The 21,483-nt window shown below is 42.2% G+C and overlaps 1 protein-coding gene across 5 annotated transcripts in view; it reads left to right on the forward strand.

The window, feature by feature from the left end:
* PTPRG (protein tyrosine phosphatase receptor type G) overlaps window positions 1–20,593 on the forward strand; it is a 391,280-nt gene extending 370,687 nt beyond the window's left edge. For all 5 annotated transcript variants that reach the window (XM_064432899.1, XM_064432900.1, XM_064432903.1 and 2 more), the window contains 13 exons: window positions 1,316–1,398; window positions 1,626–1,760; window positions 1,990–2,124; window positions 2,514–2,686; window positions 3,834–3,969; window positions 4,308–4,454; window positions 6,312–6,405; window positions 7,665–7,741; window positions 8,167–8,295; window positions 10,492–10,638; window positions 11,377–11,519; window positions 14,563–14,698; window positions 15,411–20,593. In XM_064432899.1, coding sequence (XP_064288969.1) covers window positions 1,316–1,398; window positions 1,626–1,760; window positions 1,990–2,124; window positions 2,514–2,686; window positions 3,834–3,969; window positions 4,308–4,454; window positions 6,312–6,405; window positions 7,665–7,741; window positions 8,167–8,295; window positions 10,492–10,638; window positions 11,377–11,519; window positions 14,563–14,698; window positions 15,411–15,557 — 1,682 coding nt within the window. In that variant the 3' untranslated portion in view covers window positions 15,558–20,593. The remainder of the gene's footprint in view (window positions 1–1,315; window positions 1,399–1,625; window positions 1,761–1,989; window positions 2,125–2,513; window positions 2,687–3,833; window positions 3,970–4,307; window positions 4,455–6,311; window positions 6,406–7,664; window positions 7,742–8,166; window positions 8,296–10,491; window positions 10,639–11,376; window positions 11,520–14,562; window positions 14,699–15,410) is intronic.
* Window positions 20,594–21,483: the final 890 nt, after the last annotated feature.

Below are 21,483 nucleotides of genomic sequence, written 5' to 3' on the forward strand. Positions count from 1 at the left end.
CCAAGCATAGTTGTAGAAGTTTGGTATGAAATTTTGCAGAGGAATAACCGGGATAAATTGATGATCAGAGCTCTCCTGCCTGCTAATGCCTGAAAACTGGCCTAGGGGAAGTGCATGGAGGAGCAAAGAGTTTTACTGATGATGCCTGGGATTACCCCACAGTCCCGAAGGTGCTAAATCTTACAGAGTGTATCTGCTGTATTTCAAACTGCTTTAGCTCTGTGTAGGATTTGGACAAATAGTGATCTTTGTAGCACAGAGCAGGCTTTGCCTGTATCCCTCGGAGAACTGCAAATCTGGACTCTGCTCTAGAATGCAAATTACCTGGGATGGAAGTACAGTAACTTTTTCCCTGTTGTTCTCTTATGTGGAATGGATGGCAGATTCAACTGTCATTGTGGTTTAGGGACAGACATGGAGAGCCCACTGGTAAAAAGTTCACAATGTTCATAAACATTGCAGTAAACCTTGAATGCTTTTGGCCTTGGCCTTCATTGAGCTTGTCCCAGCTCTGATTTTAGACCTAGAAGTCTCACCTCTCTATGTACAGAGATGTGAGTGACATTGAAGGAGGACTGAAGCAAGCACTTCAGTCCTCCAGATTATCATTGGAGGATCCTCTCTCTCCATTGGTCCTCAAGGAAAGCAAATGAAACCAGTCTTTATACTTGAAGTTGGCTCACATGTCTCATCTCTGCATGAGTTGGAAGCCCCAGGTAGCCCAGTGCTTCTGCCTAGGAGCAGGACTATGATTTTTTCCTGCTTTAAGATGGAGTCAAGCATTTGAGTGAAACAAAAAGAGGAGCTAAAGATCACAGCCTCAAGTCTGTCCTCATGGTGTGATGATGGTGGTGAAGGAGCGAGGACATTCACTCAGCTCCCAGAGCCAGCAGAGCTGTGTGAGCCCAGCACTGAGGGGAGGATAATGAGCTGAGCCAAGCAGAGGCAGTGTTTCACAGCCCCGTGGGGTGCCCTGGCTCTTTGATTCTCACTACCCTGAGTGATGTAGATGATTCTAGAAATTGTGCTCCTGAGGCTCCAGTGCCTTTTAAAGAGAAGCTGTCCCAGCATGAACCACATACTTTAAGGGATGTGAAGGCTGAAACCCTGCACATGAGCAGATGACCAAGAACAGATACTCCCTTCTCCCTCTTGACTCCAGTTCAAGGCCAATCTCTTTTGTGTATTAGTGAGGGCAGCTCTGATACCCAGGAAATGGGATGTTTGCCTGCAGTTCTGCAGTGTGTTTCCCTAATGTCTTCAGTTCTGCAGTGTGTTTCCCTAATGTTTCTCTGCTCTCTTTTTTATCCTGCAGATGATCACAGCAGGGTGAAGCTAAGGCCTTTACCAGGGAAAGATTCTAAGCACAGTGACTACATTAATGCTAATTATGTTGATGTAAGTTGTTTTAATGTTTTTTATCTGCTCTACCTTTAAATCCTTCCACAGGAAGGAAGTGTTGTCACTTGTGATGTGATTGTATTTTCCAACTTCACCCGATAATTTTGCTACAGATTCCTCGCTATTCTGAATTAGAAAAGCACCTTTCCTATTACCTCTAAAATATTAATTTTTCTGCCATGATACTGCTTTCATCTCACTTGGCATTATGGTTTTCTTTGAAGGGTTACAACAAAGCAAAAGCCTACATTGCTACCCAGGGACCTTTAAAGTCTACCTTTGAAGATTTCTGGAGGATGATTTGGGAACAAAATACAGGAATCATTGTCATGATCACCAACCTTGTTGAAAAAGGAAGAGTAAGAGATTTTCTCATTTGTTACAGTGGCTCCTTAACGCTTCCCCAGATCACCTGGGCAGAATTTGTTTTAAACAGCTTGGGGTGATATGTACTGATGCATAACACATAAGTAACACAACACAGGGACACATCCTGAGCCATGATTTTTTTTTCAAAAAGTTTTAGTCACAAACACAAAGCAGCAGCTCAGGCCCTTACCCAACTCACCCTCCTGTGTCTGTGTGCAGAGGAAGTGCGATCAGTACTGGCCGACGGAGAACAGCGAGGAGTACGGCAACATCATCGTCACGCTCAAGAGCACAAACGTCCACGCCTGCTACACCGTGCGCCGCTTCACCATCAGGAACACCAAGGTGAAAAAGGTGAGCCAAGCCCTCACTGCTCCCATCCAGGCGTCTTCTGGCTTGGGTAGGACACCACAACAAAACTCAGTGTTTGTGTAGGCAGCCTGGAGAGGCAGGTGGGTGGGAAATAAGTAAAGATGGGATTACAAGGAACCTGTTGCTAAGGTTTAGCCTGTATTTCTTTTTCTCAAGTGCACTGAAGCTTTGATGTCCTTGTAATTGCTGTTATTATCTGTTCCCACATGTGTTTTTCCTCTAACTCTCTCTCCACCCATCAGCAGGCAGAGCTGCAGGTCTCTTCTGTCAGTCCAGCACTTTTGCAGCTGAGCAAGCCAGAAGGGACTGATGATATTTTTGTGCTTCTTTTCCCTCCTGTCCCTCTTGTCTCTGCACCCCTTCATACCCAGGGTCAGAAGGGGAACCCCAAAGGGCGGCAGAACGAGAGGACAGTCATTCAGTACCACTACACCCAGTGGCCTGACATGGGCGTGCCCGAGTACGCCCTGCCCGTGCTCACCTTCGTCAGGAGATCCTCGGCAGCCAGAACCCCGGACATGGGACCAGTGGTGGTGCACTGCAGGTATGATGGCTGTGACAAACCACCCATGGCAAGCACAGACAGCGCACAGTGTGTGCCCTTCTGTGCCACCTAACACAAACACTGGAGGTTACTAACACAGGAGTGTGTGTCAGCCCATGGGGTGCAGGTAGACACGAGCTCTGCTTTGCCTATGTCTTAAAACAGCTCCAATGCAATGTATCAGCTTCCCAGCTGATACAGGGTTTTGCTATAGCCATGATACTGAACTGCTGAACTACATTGCACTGGAATTGGAAAGCTCCTTGGTCAAAGCTTGTTTGTAGCCTGCCAGTTCAGTGCATGGACAGGGCAGGATCACCTCTGCTGGGAACCAACAGTGTGGCTACATGGACACCTGGGAATGCAATTGCCAATGAACCATGCTCACCCTCACCAGTACTTGCAGTCACAGCAGTAGATCAGTCAATATACTGGTTCAGGGATGTGATCTTCATCACTGTGTGAGGAAGCTGCACAGCACCATATCAAAGAGGAGGGGATGATGGGGGTTACAGCTCCTTCCTCAGCAGAAATGGAGAATCTCTGAAGAGCTCCCATCATTCTTGGCCCAGGACTGCCCTCGTTCACTGTAAGGAGTTCTGGCTCCACAGGATTAGCCCCTTTTATACCTTCCCAAAGTGCTGGTATCACTTTCATTTCCAGCTTCACTGTGCAGCTTAAGTTTAACTCAAGGCTGAAGGCAGCCAGATCCATCTCACAGCCTGGAGTGACCTTGGCAATCCAGCATAGCAGAAGCTTGGCAAAGGGTGGACCTTTGTATGGCTTCATCCAGCCAACATGAGTAACTACAGCAGTGGAAACAGGAGCCAAGTGTGAACAGCCAGAGTGTGAAGTCCAGGACCACAGCAGCCTTATCCTCATGCTGCTGGCACAGGTGTGATGGCTTGTATTGTGCTCAGCCTCATCTTGAAGCACAGAAATACCCACAGATGGGAGGAATTATGTATCTGGTAATATTTCTAGAAGCCCAAAATATTTTGCTGGGAAACTTTAATGTTTGAAGCTGGGAGGAAAATAGAAGCCCATGAACAGGAATATTTGAATATTGGCTTAGTTCTGTTCTAGCTGCTTCTGCATTTGCTTTCATCTGGCTGTATTTCATGGGTTTCTCTTATGTTCTCTGTAGTGCTGGTGTTGGCAGAACTGGTACCTACATTGTGATAGACAGTATGCTGCAGCAGATAAAAGACAAAAGCACAGTTAATGTCCTGGGTTTCCTGAAACATATCAGGACGCAGCGCAACTACCTCGTCCAGACAGAGGTAAAAATTGCAGTGGGGTTGAATTTAAAGCCTTGTTCATTTTTGCATTGTAATCAAAAAGAGAATAGATTTTTCCAATTACTTCCTTGTAAAAATTGATTATATTACTGATATTTTTCTGCACTAGAATATCTCTCTTTTTTTGGACCAGAAACTTAAGATTTTGTTTTTCACTTATTGAGAGTTGTATGTGCTATATTTATAAATATTTCTTCTGAATTTGGCAGTATTTGCATGAGTGGCTTGTTTTTCACACCTTTGGTGTGCACTGCTCCTCAGAAAAAGACATCCATTCAGGTTATTTCAAATGTCCACCTGACATGCTGATGTTTTTCTAGGAGCAGTACATTTTTATTCATGATGCCTTGTTGGAAGCCATCCTTGGGAAGGAAACTGAAGTGTCTGCAAACCAGCTGCACAGTTATGTTAACAGCATCCTCATTCCTGGCATAGGAGGGAAGACACGGCTAGAAAAACAGTTCAAGGTAAGTCTTAATCACTGCCATCCACAGGGACCTAATTTTCCTGCCCTCTTTTATGTGGCCTGTCTTCACTGTCCATTGTCATGGCTAAGGAACCAAACCAGAAAACTTGATCAGCACAGCACAACATCTTAAGAACTTCAGTTCTATACAGTCCCAGCTTCACTGCTGGAAATCAGTGCTCATGCTCTTCAGTCAGAGGTGAGAAGAGGGACATGGACACTGGTTTGGGCTGTGCTGCTGGTCACCCTGTTCCCAAGGGGCCTGGGATGTTCCCAAGTCTGTGGTTAGCTTGGCTGGAAGTCTTCCTCCAAACTGTGTACATGTCATGTGTACAAATATGAGGAAAGAAAAGAGATGAGGTTCTTTGCACCACCTACTATTTCATCAGTGTAGATACAGAATTACAAATGTTTTAAGGCCAGGAAACACAATGCCTTTCTCATTGCTAATCATGGTGCTTGTTGTGTTTCCTGCTATGTCATGGCTGCTTCCTTCCTGGCCAAAGTAATTTCTTTTTCCCAGATCTCTTATTTGAAACTTAAGATTTTCTGATTGCACTTTATTTGAACACATCGTAAAATATTTTGTGAGAGTTTGTGTCATAAGGAGACACATGACATCTGTTTTCACAGCTAAACTCACTCAGTTAATAACTACCCAATAACTACCCAAGGAACTGGAGCTGTTAAATTACACCAGGTGCGAAGCTATTCAAAAAATGAATCTGAATTCACTTGTAGGAATCTCAGTATTTCTCCATCACTCAAGACATTCCAGATGCTTAATTACTAAATTAAAGAAAGAAGTGCAAGCGCACGCACGCCCACAGAAAATGCAGGAGGAGGCAAAGATTTGTTATTTTAAAAAGTGTTGCACTTTCACAAACAATTCTAAATTATATGTATAAATTATATGTTTTCTGATGACTCGTGCCAAAGTTTAAAAACCCTAAGTGCCATTTTCAGAAATTACTTTCTCTGACAACATTGCACAGTTATTTAGAATCCCCATAACTTCTAATGGGGCTTATGCCAGTGCACAGATGAGTTGAGTGCTATCCTGTTTAGAGTGCATTTCAAACTGGGATGTGACCAGCAACAATTATTAGATCTTTCTCTTGTTTCTGTTGCTGCCACAGAGCTGGCAGAAAATAACTTGTGCTCATGCCCCAGTAGAGTAATTTACATTCAACCATCTTAGAGTGAAATGATGCTGAGTAACGAGGTGTGAGTGCAGGAGATGTGAAAGCCACCTTTACTCTCTTTGCTCTGCCAGAGTTTCCCCATGCACTGGGGGAGTATTCAAATACAAATCTGCCTCTCTTCATGCAGAATGAACATTCTGGCAGCCCAGAATGAACGTGGCAGACCAGAGAATGTAGCCCACAGCCTCAGATCTCAGATGCCAGTGTGGTGGGTCCTCCAAAGTCCTGGCAGAAAAAGACATTCTGCAGGAATGATCTGGCTGTTATTTTTGGAAAAAAATAAAAAAAACAATATTAAAGTTTTGTTGCTCTATTTTGCTAGCTTTTATTCCTCAAGACCTGCTTCTGACTAAACATATCTGAAATTCTGTGAAATATATTCTCAAAGATAATGAAACATGGGGTTCTGTGAAAATACATTTTGATGGAACTTCATATGCAGCATGTTGCAAAGCTGAGCCGCAGAGATCTTTTTATCTATTAAACATGTTGTATGAAAAGGATGATTTCCATTGGAAACTTGAGTACTTTAAACAAGTTTAACAATGCAGTTTATTCTTCTACTAATGCATCTTCGCAGGAGTTGGCAAAGAAACTTTCTCTCTTCATTTAGAGCACACTGAGGGCTGACTTACTACTTTATTCTCTTTCAGCTGGTTACACAGTGTAATGCAAAATACGTGGAATGCTTCAGTGCTCAGAAAGACTGCAACAAAGAGAAGAACAGGAACTCATCAGTTGTGCCATGTAAGATCACATCTTGGGTTTGATTACTGCCTAGCATAACTTTTTGTACCGAATTCTCCTGGTGTTATGCATGAAAAGACATAGCCACTAGGAAGGGGAAATGTAATCTTTTGTTCAGCCCAAGCTGTCTTGTCTTTCAGTATTACCCTGATGAAACTGAACAAAAGGAAATAGTTGCAGTGTCAGCCAGATATACTGTCCAAGTGAAATGTTAATTTGAAGTGCTTAAGAATTTGAATAATTAGGTTGGGGATAAGTCTATGGAATACTGAGAGATTACTTTGATACCAGCTCCCAGCTCTGGTGAGATCTCCCAGAGTGACTGGCACCAGTTGTTTGTAATTCAGCTACTGCACTCGGTTTCTCTGTGTGAGCCACCCCAGATTTAAGGGTGTTTAGTGCCTGAGGACACAGTTTCACAGCCATTAAAATGGAAACTTGTGTGGCTGTCAAGCAATATGAACTTGCACCAGACCAAGCATGGGCACAGTGTCATCCCCATCACATAACCCAGAGTACAGGACACAGAGAACAGCTGATAGCCGAGCTAGCACAGAGTAATAGTGGCACAGATAAACTCCATCATGAAGTTTGTAAATAAAAAGGGAAGTCATCAGAATACATCTTAAAAACAGATGGGAACACACTAGAAATAGGCTGTTTGATTTGGCCCTTTGTGACATGCAGCTGCACTGATTTCAGTTTGGCTTTTGGGGGCTGTCAGAGGGTTTGAGGATAATGTTGAACCCAGCCTTCAAACACAGGGAAGCGTGGATCTGCAGAAGAGCACCCACTTCTGGGAGCTTCCCCACTAGGAAGATGTTTGTCTTTGGAGGTTCTCTCACCCTGTGAGAGATGGCAATACTACAGAGTGGTAGGGAAAACAAAATAAATCAGCTGGGTTTGTGTGCTGCTGGAGACAAATGGAACACTACACACCAGAATTACCCGAAATCCCCTGTTATCACTGCATATACTGTTATTTGGTAATTCAGCCTGCTGTGAAAATCTTTGCTATAGTAAAATTTGATTCCTGAAATTACTTTGTCCTTGTGGGAATATTGTGCAACATTCTCTTTTATATCCTGTGTTAGCAGGCAGTGCTTTAATGCAGTTAAAGTGCTGGCCTGCTCCTGTGGGAGATGGGAGCTGCACACTGTTTGCTTTGTTAACGGCTGAGAAATTCTTACTTTCTGCATTGTGCCATGATCAGACTTTGATCTTTTTTTTTTCCTCTGTTTTTTTTCTTAATGTTATAGCTGAGCGTGCTAGAGTGGGCTTGGCACCACTGCCTGGAATGAAGGGAACAGATTACATTAATGCCTCTTATATCATGGTGAGGAAGCCAACACCTAATTACAAAGTAAAATCAATTCTAAGGTGCTAAATACCAGATGCCTATAATTGTCTTAATTCTGTATGTAATGGCTGTGTATTAACAGATGAGATTTTAACACCTTCCCCATAATGTAAAACTATTAACCGTGTTTTATTAAAGATTCTTGCCTAAAAAAATTAATTACAAGATGCATTTAGATGGAATGTGTATTTCTGTGAGATACAGTCAAATAGATAGTGGGATTTAAAGTAAATTAAAGCAGTAGGGACTCTGTAGAATTGAAATGGAGTTAAGAAAATAGTCTGTGTGAAAATATTGTGGTGTAAAATTAAATAGGGTCATTACGTGTCCCCAGAAATTAAATCAATGCTTTGAAAGTATGGGAGGCAGTAAGTAACTGTGTGTTTGTTTTGCTGCCAAAGGGCTACTACAGGAGTAACGAGTTCATCATAACCCAACATCCACTGCCACATACAACTAAAGATTTCTGGCGAATGATCTGGGACCACAATGCACAGATCATTGTCATGCTGCCGGACAACCAGAGCCTGGTGAGTTGCCTGTGTCTGTCCTTGTCACAGCCCAGCTGGGCACAGCACAGGGTCACTCCGTTGCCTGAAAGCAAAGCCAGTTTTTGAGCCACCTACTCAAACTTTGCCATAAGCTGGTTACAAAAAGTTCAATGATGTTGTTTTGCTGTCACCTTTGCACTCACCCGTGGACATCCAGGGCTGGAGGAACCTCAGTGCTCACGGACAGCACAGCTCGCCAGTGCTGTCAGCATCTGCAAGGCTCCTGAGGGCTGCCTGGCAGGATGCAAGCACTGAGGGTTTGGAGAGGCTGGGGTTATGGGTAAGGACTTTGAGAGGAGCAGAAATGCAAGGTAGGGACAGGAGGATAATTGCTTGTTTTCCAGTGAGCTTAAGTCTCAGGCCGTGCAAGACTGAGTGCAAGGCTGCACATGCCATTTTTAATGAAAGTAAAAAGCAAACAAGTATGTTAATTTAAGTGGAAATAATGAGTCAGACAGAGAGATGGAATAAGGAGACACAGGTGAAGTGCTAATCACTGCTTCCAGATTTACTAGCATGTCTCAAGAGGGCGTGTTGAAAGGATTAGGAACTAATCAGTTCGTTTTTTCATGCATGCATCACTGAGGTGAATAGACAATTGTAGCTGAAAGTGGAAGAGAAACCACCTTCATTACAGCAGGAAAATAGCAGTCATGAGGGGCTACTAAAGAGGCAGCAGTCAATATGCTCCTTGTGTGTGGGGATGAAAGGGAGTGCAGCACTGCAAGGAGTGCTCACAGACATTCAGTCAGATCAGAAAGTGCTTATGAAATGGAAGTATGTCAGGTGAAGAGGCTGGTCTTATCTTCACATGTACATGAAATAACTCTGCAGAACCACAGTGATCAAAGGGTAAAGGTGGAATGCTGGGCTCAGCCACAATGCTTTCACCTTCACCATTCCCAGGGTGGAGGTGGCCAGGAAGGCAGTGGCTCAGTGGTCAGTGTGGGATGTGTTGGCTGGCTAGAAGGGATGGCACAGGATTCAGGCAGCACCAAGGTGCTGATGTGCAATGCCAAAGGAAAGACAATAATGCAAGGTACCTGTATGAGGACCTGTCAGTGGCAGGTCCTTGCCTGGCACTTGGCCATATTACTCTGCTTCCCAGTACTTGTGCTTATTCAGGGAAGAATTGTAAGGATGTAAAACCTTAAGTCACATTTTCAGAATAAACACTGACAGCACAAATCTCAACAGTATCTTGTGTATCAGAGCTGCAGACCCTCAGAAATACACCTGGTTTAAGAGGGATGTACAAGGCCATGGCAGGATGACATCCGTTCATAGTTCATGTTTGCTCATGAGTGAAAGATGGGATGTCCAGAGAAATGGGTTTGCTCTGTGCACGTGGTCAGGGCAACTTCTGTGCTCATTCTGCAAGGACATAGACCTCTGAAGCCAGGAGAAGAAACAGACTTTGCATGTAGGTGGTGACAGACCATAATTTCCTTTCTCTGCAGCACATTAGGAATTTTAAAGAAGGGCTTTGACAGCTGTTTTAAGGAACAGCTTTGACTTACATCCTGCCAGTGGGGCTACTTCAGCACTGAACTTCTTCCAGACTTCCCAGTCTCACTGAGGTTTTACAGTGTCCCTTCAGTAGAGGTGTTGTGCTGCAAAACTTGCATTAAGTATAGCCAGTGTTGTTTTCAAGGCTAAGAACATGTGGGTTTTTCTCTTCCACTTCACTCCTCTGCTCAGTCCTAAAAAATCAAGTGCTACATAAGTATCCATCAATCCCCTGCCTCAGCCTGATCCACAGACCTTGAGTTTTGGATTAGACCACAATAAACACAAATTAAAAATAACAAGTCATTAATTTTTAAAGGTCAATGAGGTTTTTCTAAACAAATATCTGACTTTCAAACAAAACTGTGTAGGCAGGAGGTCATAAAGCCTGGGATACTATACAAAGGTTAAGTATGAGTGAGCTAAGATAACCATTTCCCTGTGAAACCAATTAAAAAGCAGATGTTACCTGTTTGAACACACAAAGGGAGGATCTGGCAGGTTTACTGCCTGCTGTAATAGTAAATTTGTTTTAGACAGAAGTGTTTTTTAAAGGTCAGTTCCTGATCATCTCTATTTATCGAAGCAATTTTTTGATCCACTGGATTTTTCAGTCACACCGGGGTATCTGGAAGGCTGCAGTAGTGTGTTCTTTCATTTCTCCAGGCAGAAGATGAGTTTGTATACTGGCCAAGTCGTGAGGAATCCATGAACTGTGAGGCCTTTACTGTGACCCTTATCAGCAAAGACAGATTGTGCCTCTCTAATGAAGAGCAAATTATCATCCATGACTTTATCCTTGAAGCTACCCAGGTAAAGTAAACCTTCAAATGTGGGTCTTAGCTTTTCACCAAAATTATATTGATGCCATTTAAATACAGAAAAATAAGAGTTCCGAAAATTTTTGAAAAGGATTTATTTGTAAATGCATGTGGATGCATGTTTCTCTCAGGGGAAAGGTATTCTCACTGGCTCCTTCTCCCTCTCACATCTCCTACTTCCAGGTAGATTCCTCTTGCTAGTAAGGCTAGTATTCACTGTCTCTCTTGCTTGAAAGTGAAGACATGTGATTTTACCAAGGTGCATTGTCTTATTTCTGCTTACAAAATTCAGCATTTATAGTTTAATTGTTTCGGGGTCTTAACCAATTATAAAAATGAAAGCATGATTGTTTTGAACTGTAAACCTGCTTCTAGTTTGTTATCTGGATAGCAGCTGGACTTTGCTACAAGACATTCATTTGCAAGGTCGTTTAAATTTGACTTGCTTGCTCTTGCTTGACTTTTGAGCCATAAAGACTCTGAGAGAGGTTTGATATGAGCCTTGAATTCAAATACAAAATCTTTTCTTGATGAAACATTTTGTCAAACTTGCATTATTTTATGGTGCTTACTGTTACAGAGATGCTGGAGCTGTGTGTCCTCTGTGTATGTAAACTGTTTGGAAGAAGAAAGTTTCCCCCCAGTTTGCAGTGAGGCTGTTTCTTCTCTGTCCCTGGGCTGGCTGCCTGTGAAGGGGAGGAAGCTAATGCCAGCTGGTTTGTCATTGCAGGATGACTACGTCCTGGAAGTCCGCCACTTTCAGTGTCCCAAATGGCCAAACCCTGACGCTCCCATAAGCAGTACCTTTGAACTTATCAATGTAATCAAGGAAGAGGCCTTAACAAGGGATGGCCCCACCATAGTTCATGATGAGTATGTCTTCACTTTTCTCCCATTTACGTGCAGGTTGTACACTCAGCTGAAAGACACAAGTTAGGACTGATGTCCATTCCTGCATGGAGTAGGTGGGGTTTAATAGTCCAGGAGTAGGTGGGGTTTAGTAGTCCAGGGAACAGGTTAAGAATATATAAACTTTCAAGGATGAGTTTTCAGTGGGCATCTGAGGCCAAATACATTTTGCTTGATGTAGTTTTTGTGTTGGTTATAATCTTAGGTTCTTCTGCTCCTGGAAAAATGCCAAGCAAATCCTACAACCTGTTTCAGAGCCCAGCAGAGCTTTGATTTAGATTAGTCTCTAAGCAGCCTAATATGGGCTGATGGAAACAAGTTTCAAAACAGCCCAGGCTCCTGTCTAGCAGCTCAGGTTTCATGTGCCATGTAAGACAGAGCAAGCTCAGCTCAGCTGTGTCTCATGATGAGCAGCAAAAATATCTTGTGACAAAGGGCTCAGGTATTCTAAAAGCAGATTTATTCTTCCTCCTTTTGCTTCCCAAAAAGTATCCCAAGGGGCCCATACAGTGCCAAGTGGGAGGGAGGGGGCCCACTAACTCCAGGCCAGCATGCCCCAACATTTGCCTCTTTTGTAGCACAGTGGTGAGCGTTGTCTCACCAGCTATGCTTGAACATCAGTTATAAAGAGTGCTAAATACTGCATTGCATATTATTACTTGCACACATTAGAGCTGCAGAATGCCATTGCAGTGAGACTGGAGCCTGGTCTGACCTGATTTCCTTGGAGGATCTGTTTCCTGGTGGGCAGAGCACTTCCTGGAGTCATTCTGTGCTTAAAATCCCAAGGAAGCCCAACTTCTGACAGTGCTCATGTTGTCCTAAGAGCAAGCACCAAGACAGCATAAACTCTGCTCCACCTGCAGCCCCCCTGCACTGCAGCCTGTTAGACTTTGCCACAGAACAGAATCGGTGGGAAGGTCTTGGGAATCTTTGCAAATCCTCTCTGCCACGCTCTGGTGTGTCAGAGCAGGCACTGTGCTGGTGTCCCAGGAGGACATTGATACCCACCAGTGCTGCTGGAGCTTTCCCTGCACATCCAGGTGTTGCTGCTGGTTTTTCCCAACAGGTTTTTCCCAACTGAGTCCTGCAAATGGTGCCTTGGGCTGCAGCAAGGAGTTTTTCTCCCACCACCTCCTCCTGCCTTGCTTATGCAGACTTTAAGCTCTGTTGCCTTTCACCAGCACTGATTAATTCCAGGCTGGTTTTAATATTCATGCTTTGGGTAGTCTGAAGTGAAGTTTTGCTGCTCTTGCAGTATTTAAGATTATGTTTTACAAAATTAGAAACATTATTGATTTGGGCATTTCATTGCTAGATGAAAAAAGAAAATCAAAATTGCATTCCAAGCAATGCTGAGTCATTCTTTCTGTTCATTGCTTTTCTGGTTTATTTGTCATATTCAATGATTTTATCTTTATGCCTAATACATAATGTGGATTCTGCTTTTAATTGGAGTCTAAGGAAATGTAGCTGAAAATGAAAATTTCCCTTTGCTACAAGCAACAACTATATCACATAATCTACTAATAATTACAACTGCAGATTAATTCCAAATATATGAATTTGCAGATAACTAAATTTATGTGGTATTTAGGAAGTACATGGTGGGATGAACTTGATAACATTTTTAAAAGTTCAGAAATTCCAACTTGAGACAGTTGTCAAGATTTTTAAATGTAACTGCCCAAGTGTAGGCAACTACATAAAGATCTGCTGCATAATTTTCTGCAAGAAAAGTCTTCAGATTGTTAGGATCTGGAAATTACCAGCCCAAGTGAAAATTATGCTATTACAGCCTCCTCAGGGGGATTTAGTTGTGTCCTGTCAAGTACATGCACTGGGCACTTTGTCCACTGTCCCTGTAGATGAGGCACAGCCACCTGTATGGTGCTGCTTCTCCTCTAGACCTTACATCCAGTAGAGCACATCCACTGTGATCTGAGTTCTGTTTCCCATTTCTAGGGAAACTGAGCTTGAGTTTGCAAAAACCATATAAAATTAAGTCAGCAAATGTCTTGATTTCCATGGGAATGCTGTACAAATCCTAGAGGTAATTTTGCAATACAAGATGGTATTGCAGCATTTGCTGATTATTTCAGTTTTCATATAAAGCTCTCCAAGAGCAGGTCAGCACTGGTGACTCCATTTACCAATGGGAACATTTAAACACAGATTTTCTCAAAGTCACAGAGCAGACCCATAGCACAGCCAGGACAGAATTTCAGTTTCCTGAGTACCAGGAGAGCAGAGGAGAGGGGAGGCTCCTCAGAAGCTGTTGTGTGGGATCCCTCATGCTGTGCCTCACACCTGCACCTACAGCCTAAGCACACCCCCAGGCTTGCAGCAGTGAGGTTTCTTCCTGACCAGGATCTCAAGGATGTCTCAAGGACTGTGCTCCTGATGAATAACTGCTGCTTGGGATTTTATTACATGACAACACAGCTTAGCTCTTCAAAATCTGTAATGTCTCCTGGGTGCCTGGCTCAAGGATGTTGCCTTTACCAATGAATCAGACCTAGGCAGGACTTTGAGATGTGCCCCAATTACTTGTGAGCACCACAGAGCTGTGTTAGTTTTCTGCAATTGTCAGATGTGGAGGAAGAGGCAAAGTCTCATTTCTTTCTAATCACTCAGGTTTTGCTTGAGCTCTCACTAATGAATTTAAAATACACTCCACTGTAATGCAGATGCTCTCAGCTCAAGTGGTGTGGGAGAACTGATTTCAGTGTTACAGTCTCCAGGCTGGGTATTTTGGAATGGCTCCTGTTCTGCTGCTGATACAGTTCTTTCTGTTGAATAGTGCAGATAACCTGAGATTACTGGTGTACCATCAAATTTCTTCTATTAATTAAAATGAAAAAAAAAATTAGCCACTATAAAACAAGCATTTATTAGATAAAAAGAGGAACTACAATAATGAAATGAGGCTATAACAACACTTTCATACTGTGTCAGTGCCCTGGTGTGTTTCTGAGTAACCCTTCGTTTTGGTGTGGTTTTCCAGGTATGGAGCTGTGTCAGCGGGAACTCTATGTGCCCTTACCACTCTGTCTCAGCAGCTGGAGAATGAAAATGCTGTCGATGTGTTCCAGGTGGCAAAGATGATAAATCTGATGCGGCCTGGAGTATTTACAGACATTGTAAGTCTTTAAATGGACTATAAATAGATGGTTTACAAGGTTTTCACCTGAGACCAAAAGCATGAACTAAAACATGTTCTGTGTATGTTATCAAGCCCAACAGCATCTGCTACCAAGCAGAATTTACATTTGAACTTTTTTTTTATGTAGTTGTCATTTTTTGCTAACCTCAAAGCCACACTGTAAGTCTCTGATTTGCACTTAAACTTATTTCTCATACTTTGGAGGGGAGCATCATACAGGCAAGTCCTAGCAGAGAAGGACCTTTCAGCTTGTCACCATCTGCCTGCCAGCCCCGTGAGCCAAGCTGTGCTCTTTAGATCTGGCAGGTTGTGGTTTGAAGGGATGATCAGGGCAGGTGAAGCTGCAGGGAGGCAAAGTTCTTCCCTGAGTGTCCAGCAAGAGCAGCCTCAGTGTGTGTGGTAAAAGGTCCTGGCACCCAGGGAGTGACCTGGGGCTGAGCTGTGGCCTCAGGTTTTGTCCTGCCCTCCTGAAGTGTTTAATAGTATATCAGAAATAATATAAACTACCCCAAATTGGAGTTTGGGTTGACAAGGTTAAACTGGATGAGCAGAGGTAATAGCTTTATTTCTTTGCTATGTGTTTACTTATGGTAATGAATACCCATGACCTTCCTTGGAAATGCCAAATTAAAGTGCCACTCATTTATGTACACTGAAAGGATTGAAATAAGTTGTTCTTTCTTTTCCAGGAACAGTACCAGTTTCTTTATAAGGCAATGCTAAGCTTGGTCAGCACTAAGGAAAATGGAAATGGTCCCATGACACTGGACAAAAATGGTGCTGTGATGGCCAGTGACGAATCTGATCCTGCAGAAAGCATGGAGTCTCTTGTCTAATTGGAAACCTGAAAAGGCACTTAATTTGTAGAACTTCTGAAGACTGAGTGAACTTTTTTGAGGCCTTTTTTGCCAGACTCTAGGTTATACAATAACCCAATTACTTTTTTACACTGATAAAAGTTTTGATATTTATTTTTTGCCATTTTATGTCTTAATGGTATCCTACTGAGCATTTGCACCTCTGTTTATTTCACACAGTGAAACGCAATTTTATCTAGTTTGCACTATATGATCAGTGTTACTGCCTATAATATCCTAATACAAGACAAGCCCTGATGTGACATTCCATGACAACAAACATTTGCTTTTTCTGTTTTGTTTAAATGCAGTGAAGTTTTGCTAACTACAGTGACCCTCGAATCTTAAATCTTGAATGCTAGGCCAGATGGATTCTTTCTACAACAGATACTGTACCCCTTCATAAGATATTTATTATTTAGTGATCATGTCAAAGTTTTGGTAACTTTGGTGTTCTGCATTCCAGTGGAGTGGATGAGCAGTGTTCATCCTTTCTTGACAAAATGTGGCAGGTGATTATTAGCTACAGTGAAGGTCTAACAGCCTTGTGGAGCTGAAACAATTATTTCTGTATTGTTTCAAATTGCTGTGTTGTACACTTACAGGCCTGAGACTTACTTCACATGGAATATATTAATTACATACAATATAATTATAAATTAGATGCAATTCATATGTGGGATGCAGTGATAAGTTTTGAATTTACAGTTTCAAAGTTTCCCCATGTATTCAGGAAAATGATGATTTTGTTTTTTAACCAGCCCTGTGATGGGAAAGTATTTTGGTTTTATTTTCATCGGAGCCAATACAGTGAGAAATCTATGACAACCCAAAATCAGACCAGTTTTCAGATATATTAAAGGTAGCAATATTTTACATTACTAAGCTATTCAATATTTTAAACACATCTAATTTCCTTACTATTTCTTGAATATGACCTCACACCTAATGGTATGTTACATGATGACAGGCGTTTCTTAATTTCATAACTGTTAGATGCCATTTTTACAGGTGTGTAATTTTCATACTTTAGTGCTAAAACATAAAGTACTGATCCATATTTACTGGTGAAGCAAACTAATAAAAAAACTACCTATAAAGTTACATTCTCCCTCTTTTTTTTTGCCAGACTAATTCTTTAGCAAAACCCTAGTTTATTGTGTTTTTCCTCCCATGCCAGTAGAATGGTTTCCCCCAGATTATGTCAGTAATTATTGTTTGGAGCATTTAAGTTCACATCCTCACTGGCTCCCTCTTCCTTTGTATTTGGTTGCAATTCAACAAGGTCAGTCCCCGTTTAACAAAAGAAGTAAGCACATGCTTAATTCTCCTGAAAAGTGAAATTAGTTGTGCCCTTCATAGCTTGGCTGAGTAGGGAGGGGTTATTGAATCTGCCTGCAAAAGAAAATATGTGATTTCAGCCATCCTGACCCTTGCTGTGCAGTTAAAGGCACTATCCCTTATATGTGGTATTAATTTCTTCTAAACTACAGAAAACATGCATTGTAATTTTTCAGGACTTGTCAAAATACTACAACTTTTTTTTTTCCCCATTTAAATGTAAACCCATTAATTTCTGACAGTCCAGTCTTGCTGAAATACAGAATTTGGCAAGGTTCTGTTTATTTTCACTCACAAGGAAGCTGAAAGCAAACTGCTTAAAAGGATATTGAGAGTAGATATGTTGGTTCAGAACCTCTTAAGGTGCAAACTGACACAGCCTCCTGAGAGCACAGGAGCTGTGCACACTGGTATGTGCTGACATTTGGCCTTTTATCTTAATAAGAGAAAGATTCAAAGTATTCAAGGATTCATCAGCAACCTTTTACACAGTCACCTTTTACTTCTCAGTTTGTTGAATCCCTCCGTCCAAGCAATCCCAATAATTGCTAATACCAAACAATTTAGTGAGCCCATGGTTTCAGTAAGGCAATCCCAAGCCCAGCAACAGCTAGGCCAAATAAAATATGAGCAGAATGTTTTGAAATATTATAGTTTGCATCCCCTTAGCACTGCATGGAGGTGGGAGTCAGTAGGAGTTAGGACTGGCCCTCCAGTCACTACACCCCGGTAACAGAATGGTTTAAGTAAGTTCTCAAGTGCTGCTGCCAGCAAGGGCTGGAAGGTTTTGCTGAGTGGTTTTCTGGCCAGCCTGCACCAGCCTCAGGGGCTGCTGAAGCCCCCATGTGCCCCCAGCCCTGAACCTGGACCCAGCCAATGCCAGCTGGTAGCACAAAGGGACTCATGAGTTCGATCAGTTCAATCTAGAGGTATTTTAGGTTCCTGGGGAGATGTAGGGAAAAGTTAGAAACTCAAACCTTGACAACTAAGTGACACAAAGATTACTGCAGGCATCAGAAGGTTGGGTTTGTTCAGTACTTTCAGGTGATTACTTTTCATTTCAGTGGCATGATGGAAGATAACTGTGGTTTGTGACACACCGCTTGAATACCCTTGGTTTAATCCCTTACCTTCTCACAAGTTTTAAACATCAATGAATGAAGGCTGCGGGGGTTGAACTTTGGTGGATGCTTTGGAATTCCATGCATTTGCATTGGCATTTTCCAACACCTGAAATACTTCTTTGGGGTTTAATCCATGGGGAAATTATGTACACTGATGTTCTATGAGTTCTCCATGGATTATTTCGTAAGGGAGCTCCAGCTGTAAGTTAAGTGCTGTGCTGACAGCCAGGTAGCCAATAGATGGTAGTGATACACAAGGTTTGAAGGGCTGAAGCTAGAAAATGCTTGTGAAGGTCAGGATTAAGCACACAGAAGAGCCAAATCTATCCTCCTGTAAGCAGCTGCAGTTCTGCTCTCTTGCACAGGTTTGCACCCTTTCCTTGGGACTGAGTGAGTGGCAGAAGGAGCAATGTCTGCTCAGAGATGGGCATTGATAAACTCTCCTGATGCTCCCATGAGTGTCCAGCCCAAGTCCTGCTCTGCAAATCACCACCTTGCTTTTGGGACCCCAACCCCTCGGCTGTACCCAGCTCCTGCCATTCAGTCAGGATGTCTTTCAAGCATCAAAGGTTCCCAAGCAATGTGCAGGTCTGTAAATTAAGAGAACCTGAGAACATTCCTATATCACTGCAGAGTGTGGTCCTCAGCACCAGCCCTGAGAAATAAGGAACAGAAGGACTGAAGCACACACATGTCTGCATTTAGAAAATACCATTTCTCCATGTCTTGCACGTGTCCTGTGCCCACAGACTGTGTGAAAGACATGAACTGTTCTTGAGACCATAAGAGCAGCCGAGCTTTCCAAGTGGGAATGCTTGGAAAGCTTCTGTGTCATCTGAACATCTGAAATAGGTGGCAGGCTCAGAATCATCCTCCAAACACTTCTGTGTGTGAGCTTGACTTTGCTAGGAAGTTCTGGGGAAACTGGTGGGACTGCTGAGACCACTGAGTCCTCTGCAGGATCAATGTCTAAAGAACATTTATTTTAAACAGCGTTTGTCCTTAGTATTTCAGTGTCTGTTTCCAAATGCTAATTTAGAAACAGGGGAAAAGAAAAATCCAAACCCCTTAAACTTGTCCTTGTAAGTGACGGTTTCTGTACTGTGGGTCTGCTCTAGGTTAGTGGAGTCATTTACAGGATCTGCAAAATTTCACTTGTGTTTCCAGTTTCTGACTGCTCGAATTGCTTGAACACAGAGTGATACATTGGAACATTAGGAGAAGAATCTTTATGATACAGCACAACTGCCTTCTCATTAATCTTTTTTAAAGCTGATGTATTTTATTTAAAAGCTAAGAAGTATAGATATGGATTCTACCAAAGATACATGCTACTAATTCTCAGCAAAACAAAACCAAGTTAATTTAAAAAAAAAACTGTAGTTGTCTTGAAGATTTAGCAGTCTTTCTCAAATTCATGTCTCCTGACATCAGATCTTTTGTTCCGAAGTTTATGTTCAAATGGTGCCAGTGAACTTTTATATGAAGGGAAAATGCCTATTTGTTAATCTACCACATTGCTTTTCTTCTTTTTCTTTTTCTCTTTTTTTTTTTCAGATGTAATTCACTGTTACCCTTTGCTCTTCTTCTCCTTGTTGCCATTCTAACAATGTGAACTGCATTGGCTTCACTTATCAAAGGAGAAGGAATGCAAAAGTAAGGAAAGAGAGGAACTGTAATAAAGAGATTTGGCCTCTACTTTGTCTTAGCTGTTAAACTGTTTTTAGTGTTTTTGTTAACTATTTGCAAAGGGAAGCATTTTCTACAGAGGATAATTAATTTCAAGAAAAATGTCTTGAGTTTTAAGAATAAACGTCTCCAAAAGAGGAGATAGTCAATTTTATACAATGTCACAACTCTCCAACATTTGGGGTAGTGACTTTTTTGTTTTGTTAGAACACTTGAGAATAGCAAGCAGCCATTGTTTCTAAAGACCGAAGCATTCATGTGTACTCCTATTTTCTTTTCCTTCATTTTTAAAATAGCAATGTCATTAAAACTGTAAATATTTTGTTGCTTAGATAAGCATCTTCTGGGAACTTTGTATCTATGGTATATAATCATAGAATTTTATATTTTCATATAAAGCTAATTTTTTTCTAGTTTCACCTCCTTCCTAGTTCTGTGGTGGTTATGTGACTACAAACCTTCTGTGTTTCAAGGTAGTGAGACGCCATCATCACACTCCAAAAAAGATTTCCACACATGTCATTTCTTTGGGGCAGTGATTGTGAAAATTGGATTTTTTTTTTTTGGATTCCATTGTCAGTGTGTGCAACAGAATTTAGACTTAGCCAGTCACTAGATACGTTTGTCTCATTGATCCATTCAGAAGAAAAATAAAAATGTGGTGTTTGGTTTGGGGAAAGGGTGGGAGGGAGTATTTTGAGGGAGACTTTTTGTTCATTTTTGGTTTTTGTTTGGGGGCTTTTTGTAACTTGAGGAATCTTCTTTTTGTTATGTTAAACTATATCAAATCATTCTATTATAGTGTTATTTAATATGTAAATTGTATTGCTATACATAAAATAAAGTATGGTTTTTGATGTATTTACAGACTTCTTACTTATTTGCATAGGGTACACACAAGGAACAGATGCAGGAGTCAGTATTTCATTGTCCCAGGCGTGCAGGAATGATGAGATCCAAGGCCTGCTTTAATTAGATCTCAAATTTCCAAGCAGTACTCAGCTGGGAGCTGCCAGTGACAGTGGAGTTCACTACTCCCTTCTTAATTGTTTCCAACTGTTAGCGAGCTGCCAGTAAATAACCCATCCCTTTCCACCAATGCTCCTCTCCAGACAACTGTGACCCATCAAAATCCCTTTTGGACAGGGGACTGTCTCCATTCTGAACAGGACCTCAGATCCTGAGCTTTCTTGCCAGCTCCTTTGACGTGCCCTTTGATCTGTTTCTGCCTCACCAGCCTGGAGGAGCAGGGGCTTCCCCCACGCCACCACCCTGTGATTTACTGTGATGAATGGCATTGCTCACTAACCCCAGCACTGTGGCAGGAAAAGCAAAGTACTCATTCCCATCTCAGACAGACTGGGGGGGACACAGATGTCCCAAATCCTAGAGAATGCAGCAAAAATCCCCCATGGAATGTGTTAGTAGTCACAGCTCCTTGCTGCTCTAGCCAGGAGCTGTCACTGAGGTGGACACACGTGATGCCAATGATGCTCTGGGTCTTTTGCAACAAAACCTTGGCAGCTCCACACGCCACCTCCCATTCTGCTTCTGTGCTCAGGGCTGTGTTACCTATTTTTTTGTTCCTGGGGGGAAGCCACTCAGGTTTGTGGACAGATTTTTTGTTGCAATCTGCTGCTGGCAGCGCCTTCAGAAACACAGCAGCACTCAGCCTCCAGCACCCGTACAGGGACAAAAACATCAATAAGTCAAACTGCTTGGTGATGTAAAATTGCTGATTAAAATCAATA

Source organism: Passer domesticus, chromosome 9, assembly GCF_036417665.1.
Source record: "Passer domesticus isolate bPasDom1 chromosome 9, bPasDom1.hap1, whole genome shotgun sequence".
Taxonomy (NCBI): domain Eukaryota; kingdom Metazoa; phylum Chordata; class Aves; order Passeriformes; family Passeridae; genus Passer; species Passer domesticus.